The 16,483-nt window shown below is 40.0% G+C and overlaps 1 protein-coding gene and 2 long non-coding RNA genes across 5 annotated transcripts; 1 reads left to right on the forward strand and 2 right to left on the reverse strand.

The window, feature by feature from the left end:
- Window positions 1–3,356: 3,356 nt before the first annotated feature.
- Window positions 3,357–8,379, reverse strand: LOC111271105 (uncharacterized). Its single transcript, XR_002686675.2, has 2 exons — window positions 3,906–8,379; window positions 3,357–3,759 (listed from the first exon to the last, which is right to left on the reverse strand). It is a non-coding gene; the product is annotated as an uncharacterized LOC111271105 (long non-coding RNA).
- A 901-nt stretch (window positions 8,380–9,280) lies between these two features.
- Window positions 9,281–13,889, reverse strand: LOC111271106 (CDK5 regulatory subunit-associated protein 3). Of its 3 annotated transcripts, none has more exons than XM_022851682.2 (11): window positions 13,734–13,888; window positions 12,842–12,884; window positions 12,539–12,670; window positions 12,201–12,331; window positions 11,721–11,918; window positions 11,428–11,617; window positions 11,021–11,311; window positions 10,575–10,721; window positions 10,176–10,351; window positions 9,808–9,908; window positions 9,281–9,683 (listed from the first exon to the last, which is right to left on the reverse strand). In XM_022851682.2, the coding sequence occupies exons 1-11, from the start codon at window positions 13,785–13,787 to the stop codon at window positions 9,563–9,565; spliced, it is 1,584 nt and encodes a 527-aa protein (XP_022707417.1). In that variant the 5' UTR covers window positions 13,788–13,888; the 3' UTR covers window positions 9,281–9,562. The 3 variants fall into 3 exon arrangements, with proteins under 3 accessions (XP_022707417.1, XP_086828920.1, XP_022707418.1); XM_086972794.1 differs by having other exon boundaries at window positions 12,838–12,884; window positions 13,734–13,887; XM_022851683.2 differs by lacking the exon at window positions 9,281–9,683 and having other exon boundaries at window positions 9,807–9,935; window positions 13,734–13,889.
- A 364-nt stretch (window positions 13,890–14,253) lies between these two features.
- LOC147752035 (uncharacterized) lies at window positions 14,254–15,090 on the forward strand. The gene is made up of 2 exons (XR_015315198.1): window positions 14,254–14,389; window positions 14,818–15,090. It is a non-coding gene; the product is annotated as an uncharacterized LOC147752035 (long non-coding RNA).
- The last annotated feature ends 1,393 nt before the right edge of the window (window positions 15,091–16,483 follow it).

The raw sequence follows: 16,483 nt of genomic DNA on the forward strand, positions 1-16,483 counted from the left end.
TATCACTCACTCGTCTTCTGTGGACGGAAAGGGTAGAAGGGCTGCTGGAACGATGCAATTCGTAGCTGTTTTGCAGAAAGGGCCAGGCGCGAACAGTAGAGACTCGTTACTGTGGGATCGGTGGAGGCTCACGTAAGGGCAGGGTTAACTTTGCTATTTGCCGGGGTCATAGCTTACTGTCTGAGTCTATCGACACCAGTACGTATGGTGAGAACAAAACAAACCGGTGTAGTCTTCTGACAGGAGAGAAAGAAAACACCTAAATCTTCTGTAAAAGCAGACTGCCAGTTTAACTATTCGGAGATGATGAGCGCGGATACGAGTAGTTTTCCGAATAAGTTTTCGAACACGTTCTATAGATTAGGTAACGAACCGCGTATTCCTTTCATAGAATCGAGGTGTTATTCTTATGAATCTATTTAAAAGACAGGTGAGGCAAGTTTCGGAGCAGATCGCTGCTGGTTAGTGTAGCAATAGCAGACTGAGTAGTTTACAACCACTTTTGTTTCTCCTTCTCCTAGGTGATATCGTTTCAGCTCATAGTACCTTCTCTTGATTAGAACAGAACAAGTTCTAGCCATCAGGTAGTTGGAAGATGGAAAATGTTGTCAAACATAGTGCCGATACCTGATTTTTAAAGCGGCGAACAAGTTAATAATTCGAAGCTGTAACTACTAAGGAAAGCCTTGATAAAAGGTGGAACAAGCAGACCTTTAATCGAACCCGAGGTACAGCTCAGGGGTATGCTCCCTAAGTGGCACAGAACAGTAGCAGGATAACGCTCATTATAAAGCAGTTATGTGAAAAAATGCAAACAGCCCAAAGTAGTTCTTCATTATGATTGAGAGATATTTAGCCCATGTACGTTTGAATTTGATCGAATATAGGGGCTATAGTATAAGCTGTAGCCATCGTAGTTGAAGTGTTCAGTTCTCACAGGACGCCCGCCCTTTCAGGCCTGCCACATACAATTTGCTTACGAGTTTCAGCAAGGGAATGCTGCTTACAAAGAGTTACGTTGGGAAAAAATAACTAATCGCGAAGCCTAGCGTTGGTCTATACTTGTTCACGGAACAAATTTAGAAAATAAATAAAGTGCCTATCAGTACCAACCAATTCAGGCTAGGTCCCTCCAGAACAATCTTGGCATTTTGATGAGTATAACCTATCACAAGTGTGTTCGGGAAAAATGGTTCTGTATATATAATAGGAAAATCATCTCCTTTGTAAAATAACAGTGGCCATCTCAGCACTGTCCATAAGTTTTTAATATCTGCACGAGTAAGGCACATCAGAAAGCGTTACAACCCAACCGTATGGGTAACCAATAACCTAATCATTTATTGCTCATCATGAATTGCATTTATTGCAATTCAAGAAAAACTGTAAACATACTTTCTGCCATGGGAGGGCTGTCTAATAATAGAGCAGAACGGGAATAAACCAGTTTTTTAATGGCAAATGTCGTTAAGCTTGAATTTTATAAATAAACGTTATCTAAGTCCCTTGTGATACGTAAGATTTCATGGTGAATCTCTCGTCTGGTTCGAAAATTCGAAAAAAGAAACGTGCGTTTAGGGAGATAGCACGGCGCCTTTCTAGAACGAAAGTTAAAGAATTAGGGGTATTCAAGTTTATCCTTATCTACCTTCTTAGCTTTGATACCCTAACATATTGTCGAAGTGATCTCTGCGATTACTGCGTTTCATGGGATTATTCTTATTTTTTCACCTGACATCGTCTTGTTTGTTGGAAGCACCTTATACGCCGAGCAACGCACAGGCGTCCTTTGAACGCTAAAGTAGCATAGATTAGAAAAAGTAAAATGTATACTTTTTTCTACAGTGGTCCATCATGGACGTCAGTTGTTTTGAACAAGGCCTCCTGTTTAAATGTCTGTACAATTTTGTCCCACGAAAAAGCTTAGCGTCTCCTGTCGTCAGCTTCCTATCGTTTTTATTGCTATTATTGTCGTCTCCCCATCACCACCTCGTTTTCAAAGGTCTCCAATTTAGTTTCGATGACCTGTCTCATTCACTTAATTCCTATGAAAAAAATGCAGAATTTCCTAGGATAGAGGAGCAAGGTTTTTGGCCAGCTCCTCCAACCAGTATAAAAATATAAACACGTACAATCCAAGATTTTTAACCAACATGAAGATCATTGTACAGGTCACGAGGTGTCAGCCAGTTCGTCGACAATAAGCAGAAGAGAACGCTTTAACCAGCGACAAAAATGTTGTTGAATGTTAAAAACTTCACCGAAATACGTTTTCAAGACTTACAAGATGAAACGGACAATCGTTGCCATTAGGAGGCTGTATCGACCGTTCAAGGTGCACGAAGATCGACTCGACGACTAATACAGTATTAGCAAAATTTAAAAATTCAACTCGTTCATATTGAATCTGATGACGAATATTTGAACCAATGAATGCTGCATGTAGCATTCAAGTATTAAACGCGGTCTTGACGGATATTTCGGTCAGGTACAACGCACCATGTAACTTACTTTAATGCCACACTAACTGAAAACGCTTCTGAGTGAGAAAATTTAATGGAAAGATAGCAATAAAAGCAGACAACAATATGCATGTTCCGGAAGCCGGAAAGAGTTGGCCAGCCGGAACAAACTGAGAAAAACATGCTTTCGTCCCCCCGTTAATACATTACTATACATATAAATTTATCTGGGCGTAAGAAAACACTTGAAAGTTTTAGAAATACGTACATCATTTGCAATTCAGTGCGCTACTACTTGTTCTATGCTAGCAGTTGTTCTATTATACTAACTGGGAAGTTATGGAATACTATCGAACCTTTCATGGACTTTCATGCAAGCCAGCGCTTTTGCTTTCATAGCTTTCTCGTGGGTGCATTCTCTCGTGGCTTGTTTTCGATCGCTGCGGCAGGCAAGGCCTACGCTCTCCTTTTTCAACCAAAGTTTACCATTGATCAGCTGTTTATCCTGAACGTCGTTGCTCGAGCCAAATCCACAAATATTTGGTTATATTTAAGCCAGCCGACAGTAACGACCACTTTAATTTACGATTGCTGTAAATAAATGTTTAGAGTCATTTCTAAGTTTGCTTTATCACTTTGGGGATCATTTTTTCGAACGAGCCACTGTGGAAATATGAACGAACGACGTTCCGGTTGTTTTGGATAAAAAAAAAAAGACAGTTTAGACTGTTTATTAAATGCTGCCGGTAAGAGATGATGGATAGTAACATAATATTCACATAATACGGATGAGATCGGGAAAATCAATGTGTCGTCTACGATAAAACTCGTGATTGACCTCTGATAATCCAACGCAGCGCACTTACAACAAACGAATTACGACAGTATTACTGGTAAGTATTAAAATAAATGTTTAATATTTTAATCCAGTGTAATTTTCACTCGTTGTTTGGCACATGCGAAGTCTCCTGTTCTTTTTGCACCTAATAGTTTATAGTTGACTACGAACTCTGGGCAACGAAAATTTACTAAAACAAGTAAATCTATATATATATATATATATATATATTACAGAGGATCGAATATCATTACAATCTAAGTGTTATTAACTACGATAAGAACACTGCGCAATATGCGAACGATACCCACGACCACCTCTCACAACATGCCTTATCTAGTTCAGCCGTGAAGCGAAGGTACAATTTCAAGCGCGACTTTCCATTAGCATCTTCAAATTCTGTCTTCGATTTTCTGGCGTCGGCGGGTGACTCCGTCGCTGTCGCCGATTTACGAATGCCTGAATTAACAACGAAGAAGATGATCTGACCCACTTTTCCTAATGACAAAATGACACTGATTCAATTAAACTAAACACCGACAAGATACCACATGTCCATTAACATACAAAAAGAAAAAACGCTTTCTTCTTTAACCGATACAAACACCTAATCAATCCATGATAACGACAAAGTTGGCTCCGTTACCACGCGAGCGCCGACGCTAACTGCGACGCTCCCTCCATACACCACGAACCTAGTCACTCGCTGTCGCTGCAGTCGGCAGCCGCATACGTCGAGGACTAATGAATTAATTCGTTGCTGATTATGAAGTGCTTTGTTGCCACTAAAGGTGCAGTTTCGAGGGCGAGGTCATAACTCCGTTTCGAAGTTACCGGCCGCGGCAGCCGTTTCGCAGAAAGCCCAAACAAAGAAGAAAGTCAGCTTTCGTTATGCTTGATGACGCTAGGCCAACGAAACCGCCAGCTGGGTTGCCTGCCCACTCTTTCGCTGCACAACAATGCTATGACGGATTTTACCGCCATTGGGCTGGACACACGCAAAACGCCAGATGTTGGTATAACGGGACGAGGCTGCCCCTGGAATTCTCATGGTGGTTCGTTTAGCCAGCGGACAATGACAAACGAATTAGTAATCAGACAAAAATACAGCAGCAGCATATGCCCTGGCTTTAAACGTAGTATGAGAAAGGTGCCCGCTACGTCGTAAACTACAAAGGGAAACTATATGTCAGAAAATAGAAGTTATGTTTTTAAGCTGAAAACAATTGAATTTGGTATGGCGCTTCGAAGGCACATCAAACAAACTACAACGTATAGGTAGTGAAGACGTACTAAAGACCCACATCCTCGCAGGAAAAATACCCACATATAGTTTAAAATTAATTGACGAGAATTTATGAAAACATTAAAATGTTATCGTTGCTACCGTAATTGATACTGTGATGTGTTTCGCAAACGACTTCATTTTTAATTGACGCGACAACATAGACCGCCACAGATAATGACATAACATAAATTAGAGGTTATTTCTATGCAGATTACACTGAATGGCTTCAATGCATAGAGGTCGGTTTGCTAGCTTTTTTAAAAATGCCATTTGATATCTGAAAACAGTATTTCATCCTACCTGCGATACGTATTCGCCTCAGCAATCACATGGGGCGCTGACTGCTGGCAAATTACATAGTAAAATGTTGCAAATATTTGGATCGATATATTCGGTTATATTTGATAGAAATCTAAATATGGACATATTTATATACAGTCGTCCCAGTTATTGGCATTATTGGTACCGGCGACGTAGAGCCTCAATAGACGGCAAAAGCCAACATATACAGAGCTGTTTCGTGTGCCACGACGAAGACCCACTATGCGCCCAGAGAGAAAGTCAGTTAGAAACCATAATGCTCTTGACGGTGAACTCCTATATAGACCCTCCAGCTTACTTTTTACAGTTGCCAGGCATGCTCTTTGAGACGTATGTGCCTGACAGATGGGTTCCAGCGTGGCTTATCCGTGATGATGGACAGACAAACGTGTTTTGCTGTTATCCCTGATTTGTGGGAAGTATTCGTTCTTCTTGTTAGCTTATTTTCGTTCGAATTGTTTTTCCAAAATTGTTAAGAGATCATTACAAAGTTCGATCCTGTGACAAATTATCATTAAGAGCTCTTAATGATAACCGGCAACTTCAAACGATCCTACACTGAATTTGTAAATTTCTGTTTTTTTTTTCCAAGAAATAGAAGAAATAAATGTATGCGATTACATGTTTTGCCCTTTGGTGCGCTTCGGGTGGATATCTATGGTGCCCATTTTGGAGTGCACACTAGTCGTTGCACTCTCGTTACGTAGTAATGGCGTGGTTTGCCATGTAGTTCTATTCACAACCTATCTCTTGCGTGTATCTAAGCGCTTGTATTCTTTCTTTCAAGATGCTCCAATCAATAGCTGTAAATGAAGTGCATGTCTTGGGTCCTTCACTAGACAGGTCATCGCCATTTTCTGCTTTTGTTTTCAATGAACACCATTTTTTTTGCTAAATAATGAAACGTTGGCATCCTGTTTATGTCCGTTGGCCAATTTGTGTCAGTGTCGTTCTACAGAACCTTAACCTCCCCGTAGCCTTTCTCTCCTGTCTCTGCATTCTGTTCTACCGTCGGTTTGATGCGTTCCTGTTGGACTTGGCGCCTCCCTTGAGCGCCTGCTACTGATCAGCAGTGCGCCGGTTCACTTCACTTAATCGACAATCAAATGGTCTGTAACATCTGCGGTGTCTTCTGCAGCATCGTGCATGTAGCAGTGACGCTGTCCACTCCAAGCAGCGGCAGCAGGATCGGGTCTGCCGGGACGTCGTCGCTCATTCGTTTCGTTGTGTCCGATCAACGATTCGAATATTTTGTGTCTGTCGCTTCTCGTGCCCTTGTATTCGATGCGACAACTCACTGGTACTATTCTATGCTTCGACAGGCGGAGACGCGACTCCTGTGTTTCTGTGTAGCCCGCGGCCACAGTAGACGCAGCACGATGCTGCTGCTAAACCGAGCTATTGCTGTGTCATTGATGCGCTCCCTTTCGACGAACGTTGTCGTAGCCCGTAACAGTCCACCTCACAGTGATTTACCACCTTTGTGCCTTCAACACGACGATGAGTGTTACTGCTGTGGCTGGCCTGCGACGGACAAGCCATCTGTATCATTGTCGATGGGCTAGCCAGTTCTGTTCTGTGACAGTCTGCGGTTCGCTGCCGCGTGTGTGTACGTGTCCGTCTGCTCAAGGTTATATAACTTCTGATCTAGACGAACATAGGCCAGCTCTACGTTATTTCTTCTTTTTTCCATTCATTTAACCCGCTTGGTCACAACGTCAACGATCCACCACCGTTCGGCAGATGGTGTGGCTATAAGCTGTAATGCTTAGGACGACGGGCTACGAGCTCTTGGTTTCAAACCTGGACCTAAACTGAGCAGTTTTGATGGCTTGACACGGTGCGATGCCGAGGTGGTGGCGATAATGGTGGTCGAAATTTGAAATGACAACAACGATCGATGTCAATCGCAGTTGAGGCCGTGTCACCGGTTCAACTCCCAGTTACCTCATTGAGGTGCTCGTTTATCGGTTACCAGAAACGTTATATATAGTACAACTATAGAAAGACCCGTAGCAATACAGGGACACGCGCGCGCACATATACGCTTCACAGCTGCAGAATGATTTTGTGACACCGTTAGCCTACTACGTTGACCATTATACATCTATACAGGTACCTCGCCTCGACGAAGTGTCGTCGACAGCCTCACTTATGCCTCTTCGATGACTATTCCAACTAGTAGTGGTAACCCTTTAGGACAATGCATCCTTCGGGAGGGTTCCACTTATAATAATAACGATCGATGTCCTGTTGAGCTGTGAAATGTGTCCGCGTGCATTCGGTGTTGTGGTTTAGGCAACTGCAAGGTAGACATGTGGTGAGAAAGCACAGCACTCCGACCGGATCATTCGCTCCTGTCCTTCTTGTTTCCATTTGTTCGCTCTGGCGGTCATACGGTTATGTTGAGTGATGGTATTGTCGTCTTCGTTTTCGAAGCTGTACAATGCAGGCCTCTTAGCAAAAATCGCACGAATAGTTATTATAGAATGGCACCGTCATGAATAGCTGTCCTAAATATTAAGCAGGAGCAGATGAAGCTAACGGCTCAATTGGTGATTTGTCGGTCCGCTTATCCGTTCGCTGCTTATACTTGGCTTGGAGAAAGCTTGACAAGGACTGCCAAAGATGATTGATTCTGTCGAACACATTGTTCCTTCATGGAGAAGTAATGCTGATCCATTGGGCCGTAGGATAACCTGTAGCAAACACCTTTCCTTGACAGCTATTGGCGATGCTGTACAAACCCCCGTACGCACTCTGGCAGTAACGAAGTCCCTAGAAAAATAGTATTAAGGAGATGTGCAGATGGGTTAATATTACAGAATCCTTGCTGTGATTCAGTCATTTACCTATTCATCGCATATCTTACCTTAGACCTATAAAAATCTTGAAGCCTGGTTGGAATAGACAGCTTCAGTAAGCTCACTCGACTACTCTGTAAAGAATAACAAAATGCATGTAAACTGTAGTCTAGCATCTTGCATACATTACAGGTAGCAAAACTGTCCAGTACTATTTGGCGCATAGACATTTGAAGTAAGTTCTAAATAATCATGACCACTATAATAACGCGCCAACTTTGGCTAATGTCGTTCGCTACGAAAACTGAACAATTAATGCGTGTAAGTCTATTGTGCCTAAGAGTAATTTTCTAAATAGATTGCTCAAGAAAGCTTCCCAGCACCCCGAGACAATAGGAGCAGATTGAGACTCCGAAATGGATGTTAGTGAAGTGTTAAAGTATCAGCGAATACTCATCGCAGCCAACGCCTGTCTCTATCTAGCAGCCGAATACGGAACCGTTAAGCCTGCATATAGCGAAAATAAGATTTCTTGTAGAAGTGTAGTGAATATAGAAACGTGGCGATTGGCTTTTTAGGGATAATTGTCTTTTTTCAGGAGCAATAACTCTACTGGTTCGGATTAAATCACTTAGAAGTAAAAAAATCTTATTTTTCTTACCGAACCTCTGGTAACGCACTCATATACGTTACAGCGCATTCAAATGAAGGAGAAATCTAAAACTATTTGTTTTGTTGACCGATAGTATCTCGAACTCTTCCATCCATAGAACAAAACTTAAAAACTAATAATAAAAAAGTAATAATAAGTAAGTTAGATGAGGGCATTTGTATTTTCCATGTGTCTTAAATTTTGAGTTTTTTTTTTTGCACGATCGAACAAGTTATACAGTTAACGCAGTCTTTCACTTTTCGTGTAAATAGACCTGTGGTAATAATAATAATAATAATTATTATTATTATACGATGTACGTCGTACATTTATTTAGCATACCGTTGCTCTAAATTTCTGTTTAACTCAATACGCTATAGCTTTCATCGAATATATTAGTTTTGACTTCCATCTTATCAAGCTTTATATGAACATTCAAGTAAACTCCCATTCGACGTCAGAGATTTCTCTCACGGTTATCGGATCATTTGTATTTGCATTACAATTGAGTAAGAACTAGAAGTGATGTAAGCTCTCTTTGTCGTGACGACTAGACCATACTCTAGATTAAAGTAATGTCAAACAACTAAAGAACCACACTTCATTTTGCTCCATACCTACATCGCATCAACTAAGAGCCAGTAGCCAGAAAATACACATACTGTGTTTAAATAAAGATGAATACTCAAGTTAGTTAAGCGGCATCTGAAAAGGCCAGAAATACATTTGAAACTACAGTTTATGTAAAGATTACTAAACTTAATAATGCAACGTTCATTACAGCACGCACGCACGTAACGGTCACGCATGTAGTTAACGACATTTATTCAGGACTGCATTGAACAGAGTATGCACTTTTGACCTGCACAGAATAAATACTGTAGGTAGTAAGACATCCAACAAAGACAAACGGGATACAGTAAACGAAACAACGTTTATTCTAAATATTTAGTGTATCTTTACAAATCCAGCACTTTCTCAGTTTTTACACCAAGCCCATGGAAGCATTGCTACTTAGTTTGCTCTTATGTACTACATCCGAGAACTATAAGCAGGCTTTCACAGTCATCCCCCTTGAAAATGCAATTACGGCAAGTAAATTTGAAAAATGTAGTTTCGTAGTTTAAGAATCGGCAGCAAATTGTAACTGAGTTAACAAAGAGAACGATATATTAAAAGTAGAACACTTGTTTTCTTTTAAAAGTTGATTCCTATCAAGTTAACTGGCCGACCTTGGTATTTGTTCGAGATCTCCTGTTCGATCTGACCGCGAAGAACCTTGGCCTTTTTTGCGATCACCTCCAGCTGGGGCTCAAGCCTACAAGGCACAGGAAATTATATACAGCTTGTTTTTATAAAAAAAAAAAAATTAGAACTACTAATTGTTATATCAACACTTCAATGGTCTACAATAAGGTACAGTAGAGACAAGAACAACTTACTTGGCTTGGTCCGTCCGGGCTTCTTGACGTCGTGCAATAACGGCGTCCCTGCTCTGAATATACTTATCGGTAAGATACAGCTTGTGTTCCAGTTGCTCCACCTGCCGAACTCAAGAATATACAGATAACTGAACATCTTTATTAGCTCGAAGCCTCTCCAAACACTGTAGCCTACCCTTTATTATTATTACCCATCCATGTTGTCAACGGTAGACGGCAAAAGTATTCCAACGAGCTATCTTCTAGTATATTAATACGTTGCCGCTGAAGAAGATACGAACGTATTGAGCGAACTCATCTAAAAAAACTATGATTATTAACTAACACATTTCGCTATGATGAAATTCTAGATAAACATAATATCATACCAAACGATCAACGTATTTTGGTGATGAATGCAATTGGTAGAGGTGAAGCATCTTGTGGCTGGTAAGCGACCCGAGAAGCGCCTTTACGCGTTCCACCATAGCGTGAACCGAGGCAACGCTCTGGCTCTGTATGGCTTCTGTAGCCTTCTGCATGATGCTCACTAGTAATACATCACCTTTGAAGAGTGACGGGATCAAGGCAAAAAGACTCAAATAATCATATGATTAGAGTTTTAATAAATCAAGCATATTTATTATCTGCTTCGGAGACTGACGATATCAGCATTGTTTATTTTGCGATGGAACTAAATGCTGAATAACGTTGTTGAAATCAAGTTGTCGTCAAATTTCGAGCTAGATACTATGCACGTGGGAAAAAAAGTGGCAACAAACCCGTACCTTCGATTAACATTTCTTCAAGACGCTGTGTCAGAAAACACTCGATTTCTCGCAGTTCATTAAGAAACATTTCCCGTGTAGTAGGATTGTGTAGAACAGAGAGTGCATCTATTCCCTGCGCTACGTCCGCGCCTCCCTCATCGCTACCTGAAAACAGCAGCCCATCACCATGAATAGTTACTGAATTCCTATTAGAAGTAAAATGAAATAATTGATAACTCATTTATCGTTAAAAAAACAAGGAAGAGAATAGTCATTTACGACCACTAGACTCTCATCGATATATAAATTCTCCTTCATGGTTACTGCATTTCTAACATGCATTCTAATCACTAATTTCACTAAAATGCAATTTCTATGTACACACATGAAACCCAGTAAATGCTGGACAATTTATTTTTGAGGTTTACGTATAGCTTTCCGCTCACAGGGACAAAAAGGCCCACCTGAAATGCCTCCATTTGCGGCTTCATTACTTCCTGAGCCGTCATCCTGAATAGCGATATCCCACGAAATGTTATCGTCACCGTCGGCTCCAAAATCGATCTGATCAAGATGAACAAAATCGCCATTTGATTGTGAGGTGCTTTCAAGCGAAATAGCTTCATCGGCGGCAGAATCTCCAAAATTAATCTGTTCATCAGAAGCTGTTTCTATGTTAACTGGTGATGACGGACGCCGCTCAGCAACAACATCGGGCACACGCCCGCTTCGCCATTCGTATGTCGTTGTGTTCCCTAGTACACAGATAGCAATCGAACAGTACTGCTAGCGCAAAAGTATACTAAACTGGCATTGATTCAATTTGCGACTTTGATTGTCATATCTGATCTTGCGATGAATGATTCTTCACCTTTTTTTAGGATGTAGTGTGTAAGAGGGAGAAATTCGGCATCTGGAAGATTGTGTCCTAGGGTGAAGTTGATAAAGGCCCGGTAAAAATCTATAGCTGGTTTAAGTTCCGCCACACTGTTCGCAACATCATCAAAAACCCCAGGCAGTTCCTTTAAGAGCGACAGCAGCTCCGACTTAACATGCACGCCCTATTTGGAAATGGAAAATGCGAGCAGCATATTAGATTTTGTTTGAAGTATTGGTCTTTTTCCCCACATATGCTTTGCAAACGCACTTGAAATCAGTACGTACCTTAATTCCGAGCTTCTGGCACTCTCGTTCAAACTGTGTCCGTACCTCAGCGCTGCTTTTGAGGTAGGCCTCTTCTTTGCTAACGCTTTCTTCCTGAAGTTGACGGTTTTTATTGATCTGTCGTTTCATAGATGGAATCTCATAATTTATCGTGCGCGTTAACTGCTGGGCTGCGTCAGCAAGGTACACATTGTCAACCTGTTGCACAAAACAAGTAAATTTACCATGCGATACTTATACATCCCACGAGCGTTAGTTCGTTAATTTAGTATTATCATATTAACCTTTCGAGTGCTTATGCTTGCTAATAATATTAATATAATCTATTTATATGGCTTTGATAACATCTGTTTTTTACCTAGATTTAGTCGTTACTTTAACCTACACTTGGATCTTTAGAAAAACATCCCTAAAAAAATGGCTATTGAGGATGGTAATTAGAAAACTATTGAAGTACAAAATATATCATAGTCATATTACCTTATATAGCCGAATAACCTCAAGCCAGTCTTTCATCCTCTGCGACGAATAGCATCCAAAAAAATTTTTAGTATCCTTTTCGGTTTCCTTAAGAATTTCCACCAATCGTTGACAGTTGAAGTAGTTAATAACTATAACAGTATTCACAAAAGCACCAAAAATATTTTGATAAAAAATATTTTAACATAAGAATGTCTTCAAGTCGACAGCACCATTTTTTTCATCAGCTAAACATTATGATAAAGTCTTTATCAATGTTGTTCGGACTAATTTCACACCGTGTGGATTCCTCTATATATCTAGAGCTACGTACTCACTCCAGTTCACCAAAAACTTACATGATCCGGATAGAAGTTCACGAACTTCGTCAAGTTCTGGCATGTCTTGAATAGCTATATTAATTTTTTCTCTTACCGGCACGAGATTTTTCTGCCAATCCTTTGAGCAATGTCGACGACTCACAAGCCATTCTGTGGTCAACCAGCATTGAACACAATGGCATTATCAACTGAGGTGACTCCATAAAATGTACTATACGCACAACGTTTGCACCCAACTGATTTTTTCGATGACCATTTATTAACCAAGTGATCCTTTAACGACCTTTCGTTAGACTATTGCTTGCAATAAGACATACCTACCGAGCAATTTGTTGACGGAAATGTCGATTGGAAAATGCGCGTCCTGCAAATAATAGATTAGTTCATTATTATGTTAAGCTAACCATATTGAATTATAGACATTTTTACGATGCCTCTTCTTTCGAAAAATATATCCTACAAAACGTTAAACACGCTTAAATAAACAGTCGCAAATACGGTCGTGTACACTGTATTAAAGTGTCCAATTAAATTTTCTGCTGATGTGTTTAGGCTTGAAACTGTTCTTAAGGTTAGAAATTGTTAAGGTTAGGTTTTTTTGTGACGCTCTCAGAAATAAGGTGTTATTTTTTTGTGGTGAACTCTGTGTAACATTCTAGGAAATGCTACTCCAAAGGTGCAACAATAGAAAATGAGTAATTGTTAGAGATGATAAAAACGAATTATCTTGGAATTAAAGTTGGATCAGCGAACATAACAATCAGTATATGTCAGGATTTGCAAATACAACAACAATTTATTGAGAACCATTTATTGAGGAACAATGATTTCAACGGTGTCTTCTCAATATTGATACAGAATGCGTCGATGTTAGTCGAGTTATCTGGATTCAATTATTCATAGACGTTCATTGCCTTGTGTTATATCAGTGTGTTGAAACAAAACGTGAGTCGTGTCATACTGCTTCCATGCACTTGCCTTCAATGTGAAATATATTTGAAACAATAAAAAAAATAACTGAAACATATAATAGTGTAAATGCAGTCGAAGGTTGAAGTATTTATGGTGAAAGATTATTGCATTCTTAATTCACACGTAAGAGAATCATATAAAATGTCGCAGTTCCCAGCACGAAGAGGCGAGCTTCTCTTTATTTCAAATGTTGCACATGAACTCTTTGAATGCATTCCTTTATTTATCCGTAAACACTCACCGACATTATGACAGCTGCTGAGCTTGTAAAGGAAACAAAATGAACTACGTGCATTAATTGTTCTGGTCACTACATTACCAGCTGGATTTGAACATTAAAACTTGTTGTAGGCTGCAAACAGATGGTTGTTGCGTGTGTGTTTGTGTGTATGCGTCTATATAAATATATCGGTCAACACGCAGAACACGGCCGGTCCAATGGCGGGAAATTTAAGATGTTAGAACGACGAAGCGAAGGTTTATGATTGAGCGTCGTATTGAGTCCGCACATCTATAAAATTAATTCGTTCTCGTAATAGCACCTCCTTGGGACATACACAAATCGAAGTCTTAATTCACAGTCAATTATTTCCTTAACAGGAGCAAATAGTTTGTCATTAAAAAATATTCAGAAACAAATCTAAGCACGCTATAGCAGAGTAGTCTTCTAGTAGTTTCGAATTTTACTGTCTTTTTTTTTTTCGGTATTGCTCATTAGGCATTCCATCTACTGCCGGCTATCTCCCAGCAGAAAACGAAGTGTCTGAGCCAGGGTTTGAACCTACATCACAACGTGTTCTTAGGATTAGCACGCAAATCTGTTAAGAGTCATAGGGAATATATCATATTAGATTAGCTCATTTTGATTATAAACTAATGAACTGCTTCTGGCATGAGGTATAATTGATTTGCTTTAACTAGTTCCGTTAATTCGCTAGTTATTTAAGAATCTCATCCTGGAAATCGCGTCTACTTTAAATCCTAATAGCCTAGATTCTTTTTCTTTTGTAAAACGGGTCACAAACTTGTAATACAATGTATTTCTAATAACCTTGAGTATTAAGTGTTTGACTCATTATAGGAGCTTTTATCGCTAGTCGAATAAAATTGGTGCTACTGCGAATTTCAGCTCAGTGAAGGGCCCTAAGTAATTGTTATTACTTGTTACTATCTCTCGCTCTTCGATGAATTGAATAAAATTATAAAATATAGTATATATATATATATATAGTAACAACAAAAGGCGCTTTCCTCTATTGTGGTCTGAGGCTTGCTCTTTGATCGAGACGAAGCAGACGATGGTGACGATTACGATGCACTTGCAGATGACACACTGGCTACAGAACTCTATGATGATTACTGAGAGACACTTCAACGACCTTTTACGCCTTCGTCAGCCGCCGTAATAGCGGTTTTTTCGGTACATTTAATACATAGCATACCACATAACAGCACTGCGCGACTAATGACCTGCAAGTGACCAACGCCAGCCACCGAACCAGGCGGGGCCGGTCGATCAAGTTTGCCAATCTGGGGAAAAAATAAAATAGCATTGTGAGGTCGAGTTGTCGTCACGCAAATAAATTTTTCCACCAAACATATCTTGTGTTATGATATCGTTACGCAAATTTGTCTATTAAACTTTGTATTTTTCAGGAGCGAGTCTTTGCATGAATTTATTGACATATAGAACACTTTCTGCTCTGGCTCGTCAACTTTACCCGACTTAGAGGCTGCCTCGCTACCATAGTTCGCTTACGATAAGCGAGCAACGAGTGAGACCCTTACAGAATTCTACTACGAATGTGGCAGTTTCCCGCTGTATATTCTCTCGTTATTGTTTTTTCCACCTTCGTTTTTCGAGGACAACAGAGGCTAATGCACCCGCCCCATGCCATTGGCTTTCCGCCCGTGTGTGGCGGTCTTTCGACGCCTCGTGCTACTTGACTACGGCTAAGTTAGCACTAGTAAGTTGTTACTATGCAAGGAGTTTACGATAAATTTAGTTATTGTTATAACTAAATTTATCGTAGACTCCTTGGATTAACTTGGCGTTTTTATTGAGCAGAGTAAGACGACCTTACCGTATCTTATGGGCGAGTGCCACGATCTGGTTGCCGAACCTGGTCATACAGATATCGTTTTTTATTGACCTACAGTTACCGATGGCCTGTCACTATAAGTGCTCAAAGAGCTGTCTATGCCACAAAGTTATACTGGAAAATATCTCTAGTTAGTATCGTTGCTTTATAAACGCTTTATGATATTTTAAGCTTTCCAAACGTTAACTTTCCATATGGAAGAATACAGATTGAACTTATGTCCAAACGCACATCTCGATGATTTAAGACAAAAAGCGTTTTTCTATCGATTATTGAAATACATCTTTGCAGCTTGGCCATTAGCTGAAATTGATCGTCAAATGATATAGAATCAGGTTTTTCGAAATTATCCGCTCGTACGTTAAAAGTGATGCCTTTGACCCTGCTGAAACGTGCCTACTGCCGATAGCCCTTAGACGTTCATTTAGGGGTCTAAATGTGATCGGCTTGTCGAGGACTAGAAACGTGCAGGCTGCTCGACTAGAGAAAATTATAACTTTAAGATATTTTATCGGAAGTTAGCAAACGCTATTTTTTATGTCGCTTCGTTGCACCTCTGTCACAAATTATACAACTCACAGGTAACTGTGTATAAATTACGACTTTTTAAAGCGATGATATAGAAATCTGTAACGTCATATGAATATACGATAATAGTACAGCACTTACATGTTTAAAGTAAGGAAAATAGTCAATGGCAATGGGTAATACAACGACGCACAACGCAACGACAACGAAGTCCTCGAGATCGTATTATCCATAGCGTTTCAAATGGTCAGAATAAAAAGACTAAATGGAAATAGGTAACAAAGATGATCTTCTGTCTCAAACACTGCTCAGTTTATAAGGCCAAAAAGGGGCCATTTTACATGCGATACGCTATATATAA

This window comes from Varroa jacobsoni, unplaced genomic scaffold (assembly GCF_002532875.2).
Source record: "Varroa jacobsoni isolate VJ856 unplaced genomic scaffold, vjacob_1.0 contig00344, whole genome shotgun sequence".
Lineage (NCBI taxonomy): Eukaryota > Metazoa > Arthropoda > Arachnida > Mesostigmata > Varroidae > Varroa > Varroa jacobsoni.